The sequence below is a fragment of the Protopterus annectens genome, chromosome 13.part0 (genome assembly GCF_019279795.1).
Source record: "Protopterus annectens isolate FY-2018-M chromosome 13.part0, PAN1.0, whole genome shotgun sequence".
Lineage (NCBI taxonomy): Eukaryota > Metazoa > Chordata > Ceratodontiformes > Protopteridae > Protopterus > Protopterus annectens.
The window spans coordinates 1366810452-1366831325 of NC_056747.1; the positions used below are offsets into that span (position 1 = coordinate 1366810452).

Consider the following 20874-nt stretch of genomic DNA (forward strand, 5'->3'; position numbering starts at 1 on the left):
CTCTCGTCCAGAAGTTCCTGCTGAAGATTTAGCATGACAAACAAAAAATCTTGCTGGTGACCCCCTATTGGCCAAGGCAGTATTGGTTTCCCCTTATTCTATCTCTTGCCAAGGGCAATCACCACAAGTTGCCTCACAAGATGGACCTTCTCACACAACAGAAGGGATCTTTCATCCATCCTCATCTGCAAACCCTCAGCCTTACCCTGTAGGTGATTAAACTTCTGATCCCTTTGACATCTTTACTCAGAGGACATGCTATCTGTCCTGCAGGAGATCCTATTTATCAAAGTGAAAAAGTTCTCCAGCTGGTGTCTTCAAAGGCAACTAGACCCCTTCCAGGCAGATGTACCTCTAGTTCTAGCCTATTTGTGTGAGCTCCTAAAACCAGAACTTTCATACTCTTCAGTGAAAGTCCATTTGTCAGCCATATCAGCCTGCTTATCTGTGGCTCCACCCCCTATTATCTAGATTGGAGGTGAAATTTTTCTTAAAGGGGTTCTTCACATCAGACCACCAAGGAAGCCTATCCCTCCTACTTGGGACCTGAACTGTGTTTTAGAGAAACTTACCACTGCCCCCCTTGAGCCTGCAGCTTCTGCCACTTTACAAATATGCACCTGGAAGACCATATTGCTAGTAGCCCTTACTTCAACTAGAAGAGTCTCTGAGCTGCAAGGACTCATGGCTACTCCACTCTACACTATTTTACACAGGGACAGGGTTCCTCTTTGTACTAACCCCTCCTCCATGCTCAAAGTGGTCAACAAAATATCCCTTAACCAATCTATCCATTTACCCACCTTCTTCCCTTCGCCACAGAATGACAGTGAGAGAATGCTCCATTCTCTGGATGTTCACAGGCAACTGAGGTGTTATCTGGATAAGACCAAGGACATTAGAAAGTCCAACCAACTCTTGTTTCATATCACCCCAGGGCCCTGGGGAAAGCTGCATCAAAACACTATCTTCCTGGATTTGTAAAACAATATCATTCTGTTACTCCTACCATGGTAAAGAGCTACCACACACAGTCAAAGCCCATTCCATTAGAGCAGTGGCTTCCTCAGGCGTGTTTCTCAAAGGCATGGATATAGCCACTATCCTAGAGGCAGCCACATGGTCCTCTATAACACCTTCAACAAGCACTGTAAATTGGATAACATCTATAGAGGCAGGGAAGGATTTGCAAGAGCAATCCTCCATGGATTCCTGGAGACCTCTTCCACCACCCCTTTCTCTATATGAGCTGTGGTACTCTCCCACATGTGAGAATAGTGATTTCTTCTGTCTACCTGATGAATCTGGGCATCTTGGGGAAATGCAGCAATTGCCTCATGTACACAGACAACCTTCTCCTACCACCCAATACTACAACCTGTGAGAGATGCACTTGTATAGCCAAACTGGAAGCAAAGCTCTCTTCACCAAAGACTGGACTAGACAGTCAAGAGGAGAAGGTAAACACTTGCACCACACCACACTCCTCATATAGTCCCTCAAAACCTACACCACCAAAACACACACAGAAACACAAAACACACACCTACATTCACGGAGGCTCTCAATAAAAACCTGCCCAAGCATCAGGGACATCCAAAGCATAAAAGCAAGCAAACTCCACCCCCCAACACAACCCAAATAACACATAGCCCACAAACTCATTGTGCCACTCAACCACAGCCCATAAGGCATAACAACGTACCCAACACTCTAGTCATAGGTGACTCTATAGTCAGGCACACTGATGTTCCATTCACTAGACTAAACAAGGAGAAAGTTACTGTCAGCTGCCTGTCAGGTGCCAGGATCCCGCCACATAATGCATGCACTCAGATCACTCCACAATAAGTACAAATGACACTGTCATTGTCCATGTTGGGGTGAATGACCTGAGACGTACCTCCCTGGACTACATGGAGAGACATGGAGGAGCTGTCCTATCTTGTGTCACAGGCAGGTATGACCCTAACCCTGAGTAGCATCCTGCCATCACCCAGAATGATACCACAGTACAAAGACAAAATGATTGACTTCAACAGTTGGCTAAGCTTCTGGTGTCATTCTAAGGGGATCCAGGGTTTGTCTGCCTGGGACGACATGATCGACAGACCAAGATGCTTTGCCAGAGATGGCCTGCACCTGTCACCCTTAGGATTCCAGATACTGGCTAAGGCTCTTGCCACCCCTATAGTGCCTTTTTTTTTAGGCAAAGTTCAAATGACAAAGTCACCACCGTAACAGGTACAAGCAAGCAAAATCTGAGGGTAATGCTACTCTATGCTAGAAGTCTAACCCTCAAAATGCACTCACTCGAGGGACTCCTTAAAATGGAGAACATTGACATCTGTGCAGTGACAGAGACCTGGTTCAAAGCTCCAGAGAGCACCCCTGCATTACCAGGCTACAGTTCATACCACACCTTTCGGCCACCTAACCCAGAACGAAGCACTAAAGGCAGAGGTGTGTCCATATTCATTAAGGATGTCCACACCACCAGGCTAGTTGCACAGCATAATGCATCTGAGATTATCCAAGTGCAACTAACTCTCTGGGCAAGACCGCAATCCAAATTGTAGCTTGCTACAGACCCCCCCCCCCCACCATACCCCAGGATTCCCACTCCTCATTTCTTGATACACTGGAAAGTATTAGGGTACAACCCAATAGCCTAATAATGGGCGATTTCAACTACCCCACCATTAACTGGGAAAACTTCTCATGTACCATCTCTCTTGCTCAGCGTTTTCTAGAATTCATATATTCCAACACTTTGGATCAACTTATTCACACCCCCCACCAGGGGCAGCAATATCCTAGACCTGGTCATTACAAACATGGGAAACCGGTGTTCCACACCAGAGGTCAATTCCTCGTTGGTCAGATCCGACCACAAGCTAATCAGCCTAGACATCCACTTCCCACCCCCACCCCCAATTAGGAAACAATTGTAAAAAACTTCTCCAAAGCCAATTTCACACTTCTTAAGACAGAAGTGTCAAACTTCACGACGCCCATGCAGATGGACAATAGAGGTATGACTGCTGAGTCCTACACAAATGCACTTTATAAGCACTTACACAAGTGCATAGATCATGCTATCCCTAATAGAACCGAGATGTTATCCTCCAAAAAAGGAAGCCAATCTGGTGGTCCTCTGCCATAAACAAACTCTACAACAGAAGAAACTGTTGCAAAAAAGAGTAAAATCCCATGACTGGAGGAACTCCCTGGTCAACCTCAGTAAGAAGCTGAGATCCTCATAAAATCCTCCAAAGCTAGTTACGAAAACAAAATTGCCACCGACTCTAAAGACAACCACAAAGCATTCTGTAGCTAGGTCAAGAATCTCAATGGGAACACTCAGATCTGCTCTGAGTTACAGCACAATGGTGCTAAATATGCAGAACCAACTGATATTGCCAACATCCTAGCAGATAGGTTCAGTGCTAACTTTACCCCCCTCTCACCCCCTAGAGGGCCCATCTCTATACCGGAAGAATGCAAAGTTCCTATAATCACGGATGCACAGGTAAAAAAACACTCACCAAAGCCAAGAACACAGCATCCATGGGGACCTGACAATATCCCAGGCTGCGTTCTACACAAACTACAGAATGAACTGGCACCCTATATAAGTACCATGTTCAATCATAGCCTCACCTCAGGCTTTGTACCCACTGAATGGTGCACCGCGACGGTTATCCCACTTCACAAAGGTGGAGCCACGACGGACCCCGGCAACTACCTCCCCATTAGCCTGGTCTGCAAGGCCATGGAACTAATCAACAAAGACATTGGTAATCTCCAAACTCTGGACCCTACCCAGTTTGGATTTGTAAAAGGCAGATCATGCCTCCTAAACCTGATTGACTTCTTTGAAGCAGTCACCAAAGTCATAGATGAGGGTAAAATGGTTCACACAGCTTATCTAGATCTCGCCAAGGCTTTCAATGCCATCCCCCACTCTGGAATTATAGATAAGCTCACTAAACTAGGTTTAAGTCCCTATGTCACAAGATGGGTTGCCAACTGGCTCACGGACAGAGCCCCGACTGTGAAAGTAGCGGATTCCAAGTCCGACTTCAGACCAGTGACAAGTGGAGTACCACAGGGTTCAGTCCTGGGTCCTCTCCTGTTTATCTACTTCTCTGAGGTGCAGGCTAACAAAGTTTGCAGATGACTGCAAACTAGGAGCCATAATCAAAACTCCTAATGATGTGGACAAACTACAAAAGGCCCTCACTGAGACAGATACCTGTGTCAAAGCCATGGCCTGAAGCTCAATGCCAAAAAGTGTATTGTCATCCCCTTTGGTAAAAACTCTGTACCCATTAACTACCACATAGCTGGTAGTCTACTTAATGCCGAAAATGTGATGAGACCTTGGGACACAGGTGGACAGTAGTCTCTCCTTTGATAATCACATCGCCACAGTGGTCAGGAAATCCTTCTACATGGCTCATCTCATCACAAAAGGATTCTCATCCAGAAAAAAAAGAGGTCCTTGTTCCCCTCTACTCATCACTCATTAGACCCATTATATAGAGTACAATGCCCCTTTTGATATGTACCTCACGAGACATCTACAACAATTGGAAAGACCACAGAAATACCTCACAAAGAGGATTACTGGCCTCAAACAGATGCCCTACGCAGACCGTCTCAAAAAACTACAGCTTTACTCCATCGCATATCGCCTACTCAGGGGCGATCTCTGCCTAACATACAAAGCTATGTCAAACCCAGAGCTGTTGGACAGGCTCCACTTAAAGAAATCCCAATCCATCCGAGCTGCACGCTCTAGGGACGTAAACCTTGTCACCACAATAAACAGAAAATGCTAGAGGGATAGATTCCTGTCCCAGAGACTTCCCATACTCTGGAACAGACTACTTATCTCCGTCAAACACAGCTCCTCATTAGCACTCTTCAAGAAAAATCTTGATTGGATGGGAAATGAGAAATTCACCCCAGGGATCACTTCTGTGGCTCTGCTCGACAGGGGCACAGGAAAATAATTTTCTTGGGTGGCGAAAGCCAGGGTACATTTTTTGGCTAGGCTTATATAGGCCATAGGGCCAGTAGCCTAGTACCTACCTATGAACATGCGAATAGGAGGGCATAGATTAGTTTTGTGAAATATTACTATAACCATAGGTGTCCTTCTCTTCCATGTTGCAGTATTCCTTCCCTCCTTGCTATCCCCCTTGAGGGCCTTTTCCCTGTCTGGATGGCATCCTTTCTTTATCTTTAGAATATTGTCTGACTGGACAGTAACTTATGAGGTATGTGCATGCGGACGTTACATTTATAGCCCACAGTTTATGGCCCTGAGTGTGACGTCCCACCCACCAGATAGCAACCAGGTTTAATCTTTGGTAGATGAGCTGGATGTTCAGGTTGTCTAAGGTGGAGGATCCCACAAGTGAGAATACTGCAACATGGAAAATAAGGACATCTATGGTTATGGTAAGATTTTACACAACTAATCTTTCTTCCTCATGTCCTCCCACAGCAGAGAGGGATCAAACCCTTCCTGTGTGTGGACTTTCCTGGATCAAAGGGTTAGTTGCTCACCAAAATCTCAAAACTTTAAACCTCACAAGTTGGGTGATTAGTACTTTATCCTTACTAGGTATTTGTTCTCCGAGGATGTGTTCTCTGTTCTGAGAGAAGTCAGAAAACCAAATAGCAAGAATCCCTAGCTTGCTTAGTAGAAAAAGTTTTATATTTGGTGCCAGTCAAAAGGGTTCCTTCCCTAAATCATTGTATTTAGTACAAGTCCTGAAGTATTATTCTCACTATACAAGGAAGGTTTGTCATTCTTCCATCAAAGTATATGTCCATCTCTGCATGCCTGCCCATGTTCCTCCTCCCCCACCTACTTGCATCCTCCTAAGAAATAGTTTCTGAAATTGTTATTGCAATTCAGACCCCCCAGAAACACCCCATCCCTACCCAGGATCTTAACCTTATCCTACAGGAAGATCAGCTTGTGGCCCCCCCCCCGCCACACACACACTCTGTGAGCAGCAGTGTCTTCACCTATAAAAATGCTCACTTGGAATGCCACGCTTCTCCTAACCATGACTTCAGTTAGACACATTTCTGGACTGCAAGGAGCCTTTTCTTGATTTTCCATAAAGACAATCTGAGGATGAGTCCCCTCCTTGCACAAGGTTAAGTCAGAGTTTGCCCTCAGTCTAGGCCTTTCACCTTCCAGTCTTCTTTCTGAACCCTCAGAACAAGGAGAAAGGATCCTCCATTCCTTAGGTATTCCTAGACAACTGAAATTCTACTTGAAATGACTCGCATTTCTTAGCAGGCAGAGCAGCTGCTGGTTTTCTCAGCAGAGGGCAAAGAAGGGAAGCCTGAGAGTAAACTAACCATATCCAAATGATTGCCAGTTGCTTTATCTTTTGCTCCTGCCATCATGGTAAACTACCTCTTTACCCATTGGCACTCATTCTGTCGGGAAAGAAACCACTATAGCATTTTTAAGGGGGAGTCTGCTCTTTATGTTGTGGAAGCAGTTACTAGGGCCTTGGTTCACACTTTGACAGAGCATTGCAACATTGGTTCTACTTCTAGAGCCAGGTCTGGATTTGCCTCCACTATTCAGGCATTGTTTCGACAGCTCTCGACTGACCAACCACAACCACCCATTCAAAACTAGCTTTGAAAATGTTTCCAAGACTTAGTGTTGTAGTAGTGACTATGAAAGAACATAGCACAGTTGTGTCAGTAGCTTATTTTAATTCTGAATGTTTAATTACATCACTGTTGCGGTACCCTCCTTCTAGCTTCTCATCCTTTTCCTTATGCCTTCTGGAGCATTTTCTCCATGCCACTCTTCACCTGCTACCCCTTGTTTCTCTCTCTAGGATAGACTTGCTGATGTGAGCTTGCAGGACAGATGGGTCTTTAAAGGTCTTTCTTGCCCAGGGACCAGAGGACTGAAACTTAGAAACCTTTATACCCCTGACATCAGCTAGGGTCAAGTATGCGCTCGCAGGAAGGATGGTGAAATACTGTGATATTTGAGTTGACAGTAGATTCCTGCAGGCAAGCATTCACACGACTCTCTACTGCAGCAGTGATCTAATTGACATTTGCAATTATGGTAAAGTCTGAAGTCTCTTCCATCTGGATTCAACATGTGAGTTATCTGATTCAACTCTGGTCTGAGACTGACCATATACAAAAGACTTCAGCCCAATGAGTTCTGCTTGCTCTACCCATAATGCTCAACTGAAACAAGATTATCCCAGATTTCATATGCTGCCTAGCCCCTAGCCCAAAGGTTCCTGGAGTTCATAAACTCAAATGCTATGGAACAACTAGTCACCATTCCCACAAGAGGAGAAAATATACTAGACCTGATCATCACAAACATGGGGACAAAATGCTCCACACCGGAAGTATATCCCTCGTTGGTGAGATCAGACCATAAATTAATCTCATTGGAGATCCACATCCCGCCCCCACCCCCAGCAAAAAAGACCACAGTGAAAAACTTCTCAAAAGCAAACTTCACACTTCTTAAGACTGGAGTGGTATCCTTCAAGGCCCCCGAGCCAGTGGAAACCACAACCCACGCTGCTGAAACCCTTACAAATGCCTTCTACGAGCACCTCCAGGAATATATGGATCAAGCAATCCCTAATAAAATCAAGACCCTTTCCACCAAAGGCAGGCGCCCGGTCTGGTGGACCCCAGCCATAAACAAACTCGAATCATCCAAGGCCAACTTTGAGAGAAAAATCGCTAATGACACAAAAGACAATCATAAGGCCTTCTTTAGCTATGTTAGAAACCTGGGTGGAAACTCCCAGATATGCTCAGAATTAGTCCAAAATGATAAAAAAAATCACTGAACCCACAGACATTGCCAACATACTGGCAGACAGGTTCAGTGCAAATTTCTCCCCTCCCTCCCCCCAAAAGGAGAAATATCTATCCCACCAGAGTCTAGTCTCCCAAACATCTCAGATGCCCAGGTGAGAGCTGCTCTCTCTAAAGCAAAAAAACACAGCATCAATGGGACCGGACGGTGTCCCCGGCTGTGTGCTACACAAACTCAATGAGGAACTAATCCCACACATAAGGCTGCTGTTTAATCTTAGCCTTACTACAGGATATGTACCCAAAGAATGGCGTACGGCAACTGTGGTCCAACTCCACAAAGGCGGTGCGTCTACGGACCCTGGAAATTATCGCCCCATAAGCTTGACGAGCCTTGTCTGCAAAGCTATGGAGAGGATCATAATGGAACTCATAAATAAAGACATTGGGGACCTACAGACACAATATGGCTTTGTCAAGGGCAGATCCTGCCTCTTGAACTTGGTCGACTTTTTCGAAACAGTCACTAAGGCCATTGATGAGGGTAAGGCAGTTCACACAGCCTACCTTGACCTAGCAAAAGCGTTCGACACAATACCCCACTCGGGCATCATAGAAAAGCTCACCAGCTTAGATGTAAACCCATATGTCACAAGATGGGTTGCAAACTGGCTCAAGGACAGAACACACAGGGTTAGAGTTGCTGGTGCCATGTCAGACTCTAAGCCGGTCACGAGCGGTGTCCTACAGGGCTCAGTCCTGGGCCCCCTCTTGTTCGGCATTTATTTTTCTGAAGTGTAGGCAAACATAGGAGGATTGTGGCTGACAAAATTTGCAGATGACTGCAAACTGGGCACCATAATTGACACTCCATCAGACACAGACATCCTCCAGAGAGGTCTCATAGAAATGGATAACTGGTGCCAGAGCCATGGCCTTAAGCTAAATGCCAAAAAATGTATAGTCATACCCTTTGGGAAAAACAAGGTAACCCCTAATTACCACATAGGTGGTAATCCATTAAACACGGAAGAAGTTATCAGGGACCTGGGGACCCAAGTTGACAGTAACCTCTCTCTTGACACTCACATTGCCAAAGTGGTTAGGAAGACCTTCTACATTGCCCACCTGATCATGAAGGGATTCACATCCAGATCAGGAGAGGTCATTGTACCCCTGTAGTCTTCACTTATCAGACCAATGATTGAGTACAACGCCCCATTCGGAATGTACCTTACCTGACACCTGCAGCAGTTGGAAAGACCCCAAAAGTTCCTCACCAAAAGGATAAAGGGGCTCAAACATATGTCATATGATGCCCGACTGAAGAAACTCCAGCTCTATTCAGTCGCATACCGTCTGCTCAGAGGTGATCTGTGCCTGACATACAAGGCCATGTCCAACCCGGAATTAATGGACATGCTCCACCTCAAAAAATCCAAATCCACCAGAGCCACGAGAGCAACAGACTTAAACCTCAACACGGATAAAAATAGGACGTGCTGGAGGGACAGATTCATCACCCAGAGACTCCCTACACTATGGAACAGAATCCCAGACCATGTGAGGCAGAGCCCCTCACTGACTCTGTTCAAGAGAAATCTTGACGAGTGGATGGGAGATCGTAGGTTTACCCCAGGAATCATCTCTGTCTCTCTGCTGGACAGAGGCACAGCAAACTAATGGGTATAGTATTCTCATCCTAAGGGGTGGTGAAAGCCACACACACTCTGGCTAGGCTTATAAATGCCCTAGGGCAGATAGCCTAGTATGAACCTATGAACCTGCCATTCCTGGAGAGCAGTGTGGAGTATTTTGTGCACTTTTTGCATGTAATTTGGCTTGTTCCCTTGTCCTCTACCCTAGTGTTTGTATTTTTCTAGGTGTTGGTTTAGATTTTCTTGTAGGTAGTGTAGGTTGTTAGGTGTGCTGGTTTTGTTTTCAGGCTCTTCCCATCAAGTGTGATCAGTGTTTTTAGTGTGCGTTTGCTGTGTCCTGGGTGTTGGGGTTCTTTGGCTAGCAGTATGGAGAAGGGTTTTAAGAAGTGTATAGTTTGCGATCACAAGCTCCCTTTCTCAAGATGCCCATGATAGATGTGTATATTGTCTTGGGGCTGCTCACCTCAAGTCACCATGTGCTATTTGCAAGGGTTTTGGCACTTGCACTGTTAATGAGAGAAGGGGCAAGTTGGTCCTAAAAAGACTGTTGCTGGCTGGTGGTGACTTTTCTTCCAGCAAGAGTGATATGGGTGACTGGGGATTATAAGGAGGGATCTAAAGACCCCCAGACCTTTTAAGGGAACTGAAAAAAATGGTCTCCTACCTCTTGTGGTTTGCTGTATCAGAAAGTCTTGAAACTCGCAGCTACCCTGGCAGTTTAGAGATTCTCTCATCAGCTCCAACTTCTTGGACCAGATTGCCTTTGTTGCTGACTGCAGGTAAGGCTCAGTCTCCCAAGTCTCCCCTTGTCAAAGGGAGCTCCCTCAGGCAGAACTTTTTCCTTATTTCCTCCCTTGTACTCCATGAAAGTTCTTGCTGGAGTTGTCCCCATCTCCCCAGATCTGAGCTTCTCCAGTCTGGATTTAGTTATCTGAGCAGTCTTTCAGCAGGCGAGGCTCCAAGCCTCTATCAGTGGCTTTGTTGACTTAGTCTTCTTGTTCAGTCGGGAGTTAGAGACCCACTAATGTGGTTCTTTTTACAGACCCAGATACAGTTAGGACTGATCCCTTTGGCTTTGGGTCCTTGACCTGAGGCTTCAGCTCTTATTAAGTTGGTTTCCTCCTTCTGGCCCTATAGTTCTGAGTTTATTGGAGCCAGCTGCCTTTTCTCCTCTTGAGTCAGATACAGTGGCTTGGGTAGTTTCAGCTTCTCCCCCCCAGCCTTGGTTTCCTTGACCCTGGCAGCATCATTGCCAGGTGAACTGAAAGCTAACATATTGAGACAGGGGTTTCCAGGATGTGTTTGATTCCAATCTTAGGATCATCCCTTCCACTCTGTGCCTCTGCTATTGGCATCTGGGCCGGTAGGAACAGCACTGAAGTCCAGTGTGTCTGTGGGATCTTTAGATTCTAGGTCTGGGTGCTCCAGGTGGCCAGCTTCAGTGTTTGCCTTTGACATACAGAGGATATTCTCCCATCAGGATGAGGAAGAGTGGTCAGCTGCAACTGGTATCCCTCCATGTTGGACATCTGCATTTGTGGGCACTATAAAGTTTGCTCCAGAACAGCCCTCCCCTGATGGTTTCCAGTCTGTCCAACCTTCAGTGTCCCCTACCAGTTCTGTTTCTTCTGTGGATTCCCCAGGGTAGGAAGTGTTGGGCAAGAGGTGGTGCAAGAGGCAGCACACCTCTATTCTCCTGAAGATTCCCTCACTGAGGATACCGACTTCGAGGAAGTGGGATTCCCTTAATCCCTCTAGTGATGATTCCTTTTTTGGTGATTTTTGGAGCTACTTTGCCAGCATCGGGGATGGACTGCAAAGCCCCATCTCTGGAGGAGACTGTATTTTTGGGGTCTTTCATGGTGAGATCATCCACATCCTGGTTGGTCCCCCCTCTGGACGCCCTTCTTGACTGTTATCTAGGCAGGTGGGAAGATGCCCAATGGTGGAACAGATTATTAAGAAACTGGACAAGATCATCACTCCTCCCAAGGACCGACAACATTGGAGTAAGGCTCCGGCCATTGATGATGATCTTCGTGTTTCACTGTTGCAGTCATCACATTTGGGTTATCTGCTTGCAGTAGCCCTCAGTCGGCCTGATTATCAAAGTCTTGGGTCTGTTGCTGTCTCGTCTTCCATGACGTCAGGTAGTCTGGTGTAAAGTATGCAGCCGACACCATTACATCAGTTTTTCTTGCCATGCGGTGCCCGAAGCAGAAGCAGTTCGTAAGTGCCGGTCGGCCAAATCCTGAAATTTTCGTTTTCAAGTTTCAGAACCAAAGTCTTCAACTAAAGCCAAGTACCCTGTTGGGGAAACCTTTTCTTGCTCTAACCTATGTCAGTAAAAGTCAATAATTGTATTTCTTGTGGAAAGCAAATACCTCATAAAGATTTTCATTTGTACTGTATTCCTTGCCTAGCCCTGACCAAGACGTACCTCACTGTCAGTTTTGTGCCTTATTTAAGCAATGAACTATCCGTCAGTATATTTACGCTTCTAAATATTTTGGTACTGTGTTCAGTTATCCAGATATGTCTACAGTTAGCTATCAGACTACCGACATTCCAAAAAAAACGCAAAGATAAAGACAGGCCGCGTAGGTCCAAAGCTGCCGACGACGCTTCTCCTAAGCCAGTCGCCAGTTCGCCCTGTACTCGGTGATGCACTTTCGCAGCCCCTGATATCCACTACTTCAGATTCGCAGGCCTCTACTGAGACGCATTTGGAGTCAGTATGCCGTGAGATGCTTCAACTGTGGAACCTGTGGATGTCTCTACCTTGGATTCGTCTGGAGCCGCTGTGCAGGCGCACGGGCTTCTGAGAGTGTATTGAGGCCTACTGACTTGCATATTAAACTGATGCCATCATCTTCAAGGCCTAAATCTCGAACCATGTATAGAAAACCGATGCCCAGACCACATGGTCAGGCCTCTATGCCTAAAAAACAAATGATAAGAATTACTTTAATAAGGGGAAGCCAACTTTCCCCTTCTGAGACCTAGGACTGAATTTGCTTATGATACTTCTGACCAGGTTTCTGAAATTTGTTTCCTCTGATGAACAGGATTGATTTATTGTCTACTTATGAGGATTCTGATGCAGAGGACTCTATTCCCTCTGCTTCCCCCACCCCTGAGGATTTCTCTTTTGGTGAAACCTTGCATACTCTTATGGAGCATTTTCGTTGGGAAAGCCAGGATTACTCCTTTACTATCCCTCCTGTACTAGACATTGTTGATGATGCCTTTTCGGAATCTAGCTTGGCCCCTGACTCCCTACCTCCTCCTGCCAGAAAACGTGATAGATATTACAGGGTTCCTGACTCTCACAAGTTCCTTTTTAAAAACCCTACTGCGGATCCTGAGACCATTTCACAGGGACCCAAGGGCATTAAGGCGACTACTGCCAAAAATCCTAGCCCCTCTGATAGAGACTCCAGGGTCCTGGATAGATGGGTAAGAAGGTATACACTTCTGCAATCTTGGCCATTAGGGCCTTAAATTGCCAGTTTCATATGTTAAAAGCATCAGCAGCATATTATTGGATTGCTTAAACAGAAAATGATGATTCCTGACTGTGCTGAAAATAAGGATTTACGGGATTTAGTGCATTCTGCTGAACAAGTTGGAAAACATACCTTATATTGTGGTTTTGATTCACTAGAGGCATCTTGCAGGGCTGCTGCCACCGGGTCTGTACTTAGAAGGCATGCTTGGCTTAAGGAGCAGTCCTTGCCAGGTTATGTTAAAGCTAAATTGCTGGATGCTCCCTTAAATCTGGACCACCTGTTTGTCAGCAAAGCAGAAGTAGTTCTTAAAAAGATGGAGGAAAAAGCTAAATCTATGCAAACTGTTAGATTTCCTACAAGTACAGCCTCCAAGATTTAGTAGGCATTGGCCTACTAAGAAGTGGTCCGTTCCTGCCCCTTCCAGGCCTTCTCAGTCCAAACCCAGAACGAGCAGAACACCCAGGCTTCATTCCCAGGTTACGCACAGGAATAAGTAGTGGGGGGCTCCCACTTCCAAATCAGGGAGTAGGAAGACGCCCTCTATGGCAAACTGTATCAGTGACTTAACTTTAAAACTTTCAAGAACTTCTCAACTGACTGCTCCTTTAGGGGGGAAAGATTGCTCTGCAGGCAAAAAACTGGGAACTCTACCCAGGACAAATGGGTTTTAAATATAGTTTCCCAAGGATACAGATTTCACTTCCACACACTAACAACCCCAAACGGTTGGCCAGATCTACCCCCAAATCAGTGGGCAGAGGCTCAAAAGCAAGTATCTCAAGCATAAAGGCTATTCAAACTGTACCAGAAGAGGAAAAGGGATAAGGTATCTACTCAAGACTTTTCCTGGTACCCAGAAAAGACAACTCTTAGCGTCCTATCCTGGACCTTTCTATCTTAAGATGCTAACTCTTCACCAGTTGCTTCTTATGCTAGGCAAAGATGCCTGGTTGGCAACACTGGATTTAAAGGAAGCCTACCTGCACATCCCAATCAGGGAATCTTGAAGAAGATACCTATGCTTCAAAGCAGGCTACACACACTATCATTTATTTGCAGTGCCCTTTGTGAATACCCTGGGCACAGTAGATAAGCCAAAGTGCCTAGCTCCAGTGATTGCATTTTGCAGGCAAAGAAATATTCAAATATACCCATACCTGGACAATTGTCTAGTTCAGGCAGAAAGCCAGGACATACGTTTGAACCGTCTGGCATTTGTACAAAAGGTGCCAACTTGTCTGGGGTACACCATAAACGAAAATAAATCACATCTGGTACCCTGTCAACAAATTATATTCCTGGGAGCAAGCTTGAACACAACTTCCCAGATGGCTTTCCTCGCGTCAGAGAAACAAATTCATTTGACAACTTACCTCAAACTAGTGGCTACAAAAACCCTGCTGTCTACAAGGCAAATACTGCAAGCCTTTGGGTTCACGGCCTCCTGCATTCTACTAATTCCATATGCAAGACTGCATATGACGAAACTACAGTGGTGTCTAAAAAGCCTATGGTGTCAACATTCTCATGATCTAGAAGCAATGATTCCTATCATACCTTGCCTACGGTTAGAATTCCTTTGGTGGGCAGAGGCCTGCCACCAAAACAAGGGACTACCATTCACTCTACCCCCTGCCACCCAAACCCTAACAGACTCATCCGACTATGCGTGGGGGCTCACCTGGCAGGGAAGTGCATTCAGGACAAATGGAACCCAAATCAAATGCACCTGAATATCAATCAAAAAGAAATGTTAGCTGTACAGAATGCTCTGACAGCCTTCAAGGACCACATTCTTCTAGAACAATTAATGGTAGACGGGACAACACCACTGTTATATGGTACGTAAACAAGCAGGGGGGTACCCATTCTTACCCCCTCTGCAGACTAGCCGTGGCTCTGTGGAACACAGCCTTGAGCTACCAAGTGCATTTACAGGCTCAATTCCTGCCAGGAAAATTAAATACAATGGCAGATGAACTAAGCAGAAATCTCATGGACCCACATGAGTGGAAACTGGAACCAACGATTTTCAACATGTTGATAAACAAATGGGGGAACCCAGATACAGACCTGTTTGCCTCCCCCCAGAACTACCAGTTGGACAAATTCTGCACAAAGACTCCCCACAAACAAGCTTGGAAAGTGGATGCTCTGTCCTTCAGCTGGAAAAATCTATCAGTTTATGCCTTTACTCCTCTGCCTCTCCTCTCCAAAGTATTACTAAAGATCAAACAGGATAAACCAAGGATGATACTGATTGCACCAGACTGGGCCACACCAACACAGGTGTACCCCCTCTTGCGCACTGTCACTGCTAGCCCCATGGCACCTGCCTCGGACCCCTACCCTGCTGTCACAGGAGAGCCAGATTCTGTACCCCCAGCTTCAAATCCTGAACCTGGTAGCCTGGCTAATTACCCAAGCTCTCCTTTACCATCCTTCAGTAAACCAGTGATGAATGTTATTTTAGAGGCAAGGAGGCCTAGTACTAGAAAATCTTATGCTGAAAAATGGAAAAGATTCTGTGCCTGGAACCAAACTCAAGGGATGGCCACAGCAGCACCCAATTTACCTCAGATTCTTCAATGCTTAACTGAGATGCTTCACAAGGGCCTTTCCTTTTCCTCCCGAAAAATTCATGCCTTAGCCATTTCAGCTCATTACAACACAGAACCACCGCTCTTCTCTCACCCACTGCTCAAGCAGTTCCTTAGAGGGGCCAAAAACTTAAGACCATCCAGTAGAGCTCCAGCTCTAGCCTGGGACCTTAACTTTGTATTGGAAAAACTCAATCGTTCTCCTTTTGAGCCAGCTGCAAGTGCAGAGATAAAATTCCTTTCTTGGAAAACAGCTTTCCTTTTGTCAATCACTTCAGCAAGAAGAGTGTCTGAATTACAGGCCCTTATGGCAGTGGAGCCTTTCATCATCTTTCATGTGGACAGGGTGTCCCTCAGAACCAATCCCTCCATGTCCAATGTGGTATCCAGTGTGGCTCTTAATCCATTCATTTGCCAACCTTCTTTCCTAATCCACAGAACAAAGGGGAACTGATACTGCACTCCTTAGATGTGCAAAGACAACTTGGATTTTACTTGGACAGAACTAAACCTCAAAGGAAGTCTGAACAACTGCTGGCATTTGCTGCAGGGGCAGAGGGGAAGGCTATTTCAAAGCAAACTATTTCTAAATGGATAGGCCATTGCATTCATTTCTGCTATAAGCACTATGGAAAACCTATCCCACAGGGGATCAGACCCCATTCAACCAGGGCTGCATCTACTTCTACAGCCTTTCTCAGAGGCGTCCCTACCAAGGGGCATCCTAGAAGCTGCTACCTGGAGTTCTGTACATACTTTCACCAAGCATTACCATTTGCCAATTTTCTCTAAGTCCAGAGCTGGCTTTGCCACTGCAACCTTGCAGGGTCTTATAGAGCTAGTCCTAATGCTATCTAAATTCCTTCTCCCATCCTTAGGTTCATAGGTTGATACTAGGCTATATGCCCTAGGGCATTTACAAGCATAAGCCAGTGTGTTTGGCTTTCGCCACCCTTTTAGATTAGTAGACTGTGCCTTTGAATAGATGGTCACAGAAGATAGCCCTTTTAAGGTTAGTTTACTGTGCCTCTGTCTAGCAGGGACACAGAAGAGATCCCAGGGGTAAACGTACGATCTCCCATCCACTCGTCAAGATTTCTCTTGAAGAGGGTCAGTGAGGGGCTCTGCCAAACTTGGACTGGGATTTTGTTCCAGAGTGAGGGGAGCCTCTGGGAGATTCCCTCCAGCATGTCCTATTTATTTCTGTGCTGAGGTTTAAGTCCCTGGAGCGTGTAGCTCTAAGGGATTTGGATCTCCTGAGGTGGAGCATGTCCATTAATTCTGGGTTGGACATGGCTTTATACGTCAGGCACAGATCGCCTCTGAGTAGGCAGTAAGCAACTGAGTAGAGCTGGAGTTTCTTTAGCCAAACTGAATAGGGCATCTGTTTGAGTCCCTTGATTCTCTTGGTGAGGTACTTTTGGGGTCTTTCCAGTTGCTGCAGGTGTTTGGTAAGGTACATCCCAAATGGGGCATTGTATTCAATTATGGGCCAGATGAGTAGAGGGCACAATGACCTCTCGATCTAGTTGTGAAACCTTTCGTGATAAGGTGGGCTATATAGAAGGTCTTTCTAACCACTTTGGCAATGTGATTGTCAAAGGAGAGATTACTATCTACTTGGGTCCCCAAATCCCTAATTACTTCTTCTGTACTTAATGGATTACCACCTATGTGGTAATTTGTGGGCACTTTGTTTTTCCCAAAGGGGATGACTATGCATTTTTTGGCATTTAGCTTTAGGCCATGGCTCTGGCACCAATTATCCATCTCTTTGAGACAGTTTTGGAGGATGCTTGCGTCAGCCGGAGAGTCGATTATGACACCCAATTTGCAGTTTTCTGCGAACTTGGTCAGCCATAGTCCTCCCATGTTAGCCTGTACCTCAGAGAAATATATACTGAACAAGAGAGGTCCCAGGACTGAGCCTTGTGGGACGCCACTTGTAACTGGTTTAGAGTCTCACATGGCATCTGCAATTCTGACCATGTGGGTTCTATCCCTGAGCCAGTTTGCAACCAATCTTGTGACATAGGGGTTGATATTTAAGCTGGTGAGCTTATTTATGATGCCCGAGTGAGGTATTGTGTCGAAGGCTTTTGCGAGGTTCAGGTAGGCTGCGTGGACTACCTTCCCTTCATCTATGGCCCTGGTAACTGTTTCAAAGAAGTCAACCAGGTTCAAGAGGCAACATCTGCCCTTAAAGCCGAATTGGGTAGGATCCAGTGTCTGGAGGTTCCCAATGTCTTTGAGTTCCATGATAATACCCTCCATAGCTTTGCAGACCAGGCTAGTCAGGCTTATAGGGCGATAGTTTCCGGGGTCTGTTGTGGCACCACCTTTGTGGAGCGGGACCACTGTTGCTTTACGCCATTCCTTGGGTACATATCCTGTAGTAAGGCTGAGACTGAACAGTGACTTTATGTGGGTGTTAAGTTCTTCTTGAAGTTCATGTAAGACTCAGCCCGGGACACCGTCTGGTCCCATTGATGCTGTCTTTTTTGCTTTGGAGAGGGCAGCTCTCACCTGTTCATCTGTGATGTCAGGGAGGCTACACAAATGTGATGACTGCAACAGTGAAACACGGAGCATAGTACAGTTGTATACACTTACCATAAATGTAGATGTTAGAGTGTATTCACTGTTGCAGTCCTGGTTACCCACCCTCCAGCCCCTGTTTTTCTATTACTGTACCTCTCATTTCTTTTACTATGCTTAAAAGCCTTTTTGCTGTATTAGCTTTTGTTTGTAGGTATATTTTTTTGTGTTTTAAATTATATACATATAGATTTTTTTTGCTCCCCATTTTGGGGGCACCTGCCATCTGGGGCAAGAAAAACTGATGTAATGACATCGTCTGCATGTTTTATACCCCCCTGACTACCTGACATCATGGAAGAAGAGAGAGCAACCGACGCAGGATCCAAGACTTTGTTAATCAGGCTGTCTGAGGGCAACCTGCCAGCAGATGACCCAAATGTAATGACTGCAACAGTGAATACACTCGAACATGTACATTTATGTTAAATGTACACAACTGTACTTTCCTCTGGTGAGTGACAGCCTTTTCTCAGAACAAGGATCTGCCTTTCCGCTCACCGCCTGCCACCCAGAATCTCACCACAGACGACCTCAGATGTTGCATGGGGGCTCATCTGGAGGGCAGGGGGCATACAGGGAACTTGGAGCACCCAGCAGTTTCATCTGCACATAAACCTAAAAATTTATGGCAGTGCAGCAGGCCTTGCTGGCTTTCTGGGACCTACTGTACCCTGGGACTCTGCTAATCAGGACAGACAATACCACAGTCATATGTGGTACATAAACAAGCGAGGGGGTCTCACTCTTAGCCTTGTGCAGAAAAAGCATGAGGTTGTGGTCCGTAGCAGTATCCATGGGCTTATATCTAATATCCCACTATCTTCCAGGGAGGCTAAACTTATTGGCGGATCATTTGAGCAGACATGTTCTAGATCCTGACGAGTGGCAACTGAACAGGGACATTTTCCATTGCATCACTCACGAGTGGCAACTGAACAGGGACATTTTCCATCACATCACTCATCATTGGGGCACCCCACAAGTGGATCTTTTTTCCTCACACCAATCATCTCCTTCCAACCTTCTGCACCAGGGAGTTTCACAATAAAGCTTGGAAGGTAGATGCATTGTCCTTACCATGGACACATCTCTCAGTTTATGCATTCCCTCCTCTGCCTCCTCTTCCCAGAATGCTGCTAAAGATAAGGGACAAAAAACCAAAGGCTATTCTGATAGCTCCAGATTGGCCCAGGCAGCATTGGTATCCCTTCCTTCGCAACCTTTCCCAGGCTTAGCCTTGGCATCTTCCTCTGGTACCAGATCTGTTGGTTCAGGGAGGGGGGAAGTTCCTTCATCCTCATCTTCAAACTCTGCATTTAACTGCCTGGTTAGTATCTTAAGTCTTTCCTAACAGGTGGTTGAAGATGTTCTTCTTGTTTCACTGTTGCAGTCATCACATTTGGGTTATCTGCTTGCTGTAGCCCTCAGTCGGCCTGATTAACAAAGTCTTGGGTCTTGCGTCGGTTGCTGTCTCTTCTCCATGACATCGGGTATTTAGGGTATAAAACATGCAATCAACGTCATTTCATCAGTCTTTCTTGCTGTGCGGTGCCCGAAGCAGCAGTTCTCAAGTGCCGGTCAGCCGACTCCTGAAATTTTTGAGTTTCAGAACTGAAGTCTTCAACTAAAAGCTAATTACCCCATTGGGGAAACTTTTTCTTGCTCTAAACCAATGTCCGTAAAAGTTAATAATTGCATTTCTTGTGGAAAGCAAATACCTCTTAAATATTTTCATTCGTACTGTATTCCTTGCCTAGGCCCTGACCACGATTTACCTCGCTGTCTGTTTTGTGCGTTATTTAAACCATGAACTGTCCATCGTCTGTATATTTTCGCTTCTAAATATTTTGGTGCACGGTTCAGTTATCCAGATATGTCTTCGGTAAGCCATCTGACTACCGACATTCTGAAAACACGCAAAGATAAAGACAGAGACAGGCCACCTAGGTCCAAAGCTGCCGATGACGCTTCTCCTAAGCCATTCGCCAGTTCACCGGTACTCAGTGAGATGCTTTCGCAGCCCCCGATACCCACTACTTCAGATTCGCAGGCCTCTACTGAGACCCATTCGGAGTCCGGTATGCTGCGAGATGCTTCAACTGTGGAACCTGCGGATGAATCTACCTTGGATGGGTCCGGAGCCACTGTGCAGGCACCGGCTTCTGAGGGTGTATTCAGGCCTACTGACTTGCATATTAAACCGACGCCATCTTCAAGGCCTAAAACTCGAACCATGCCTAGAAAACTGATGCCCAGACCGCATGGTCAGGCATCTGTGCCTAAAACACAAATGATAAAATGGCTGAATACCTTATTACTTTAATCAGGGGAAGCCAACCTTCCCCCTCTGATACCTAGGACTGAGTTTCCTTATGATACTTCCGACCAGGATTCTGAAATTTCCGTTTCCTCTCATGACCAGGATTTACCCTTGTCTACTTTTGAGCATTCTGATGCTGAGGACTCTATTCCCTCTGCTTCCCCCCTGGATGAATATCTTTTGGTGAAACCTTGCATACTCTTAGGGAGCATTTTCGTTGGGAAAGTCAGGAATTCTCTGATTCTAAAAAGAGGCTTAGGGATTTCTTACTCCTGCCCCAGCACAGGCCTTTTGCTATCCCTCCTGTACTAGACATTGTTGATTTTATGCTTATC

General features: G+C 45.8%; 1 protein-coding gene across 1 annotated transcript in view; it reads left to right on the forward strand.

The window, feature by feature from the left end:
- The window catches only part of IGF2BP1 (insulin like growth factor 2 mRNA binding protein 1), a gene marked incomplete in the record, with an annotated part of 2071998 nt that overhangs the window by 1681220 nt on the left and 369904 nt on the right, over positions 1 to 20874 (forward strand). The window contains 1 exon segment of the mRNA XM_044055393.1: positions 2377 to 2393. Within this exon segment, the coding sequence (XP_043911328.1) occupies positions 2377 to 2393 (17 nt within the window).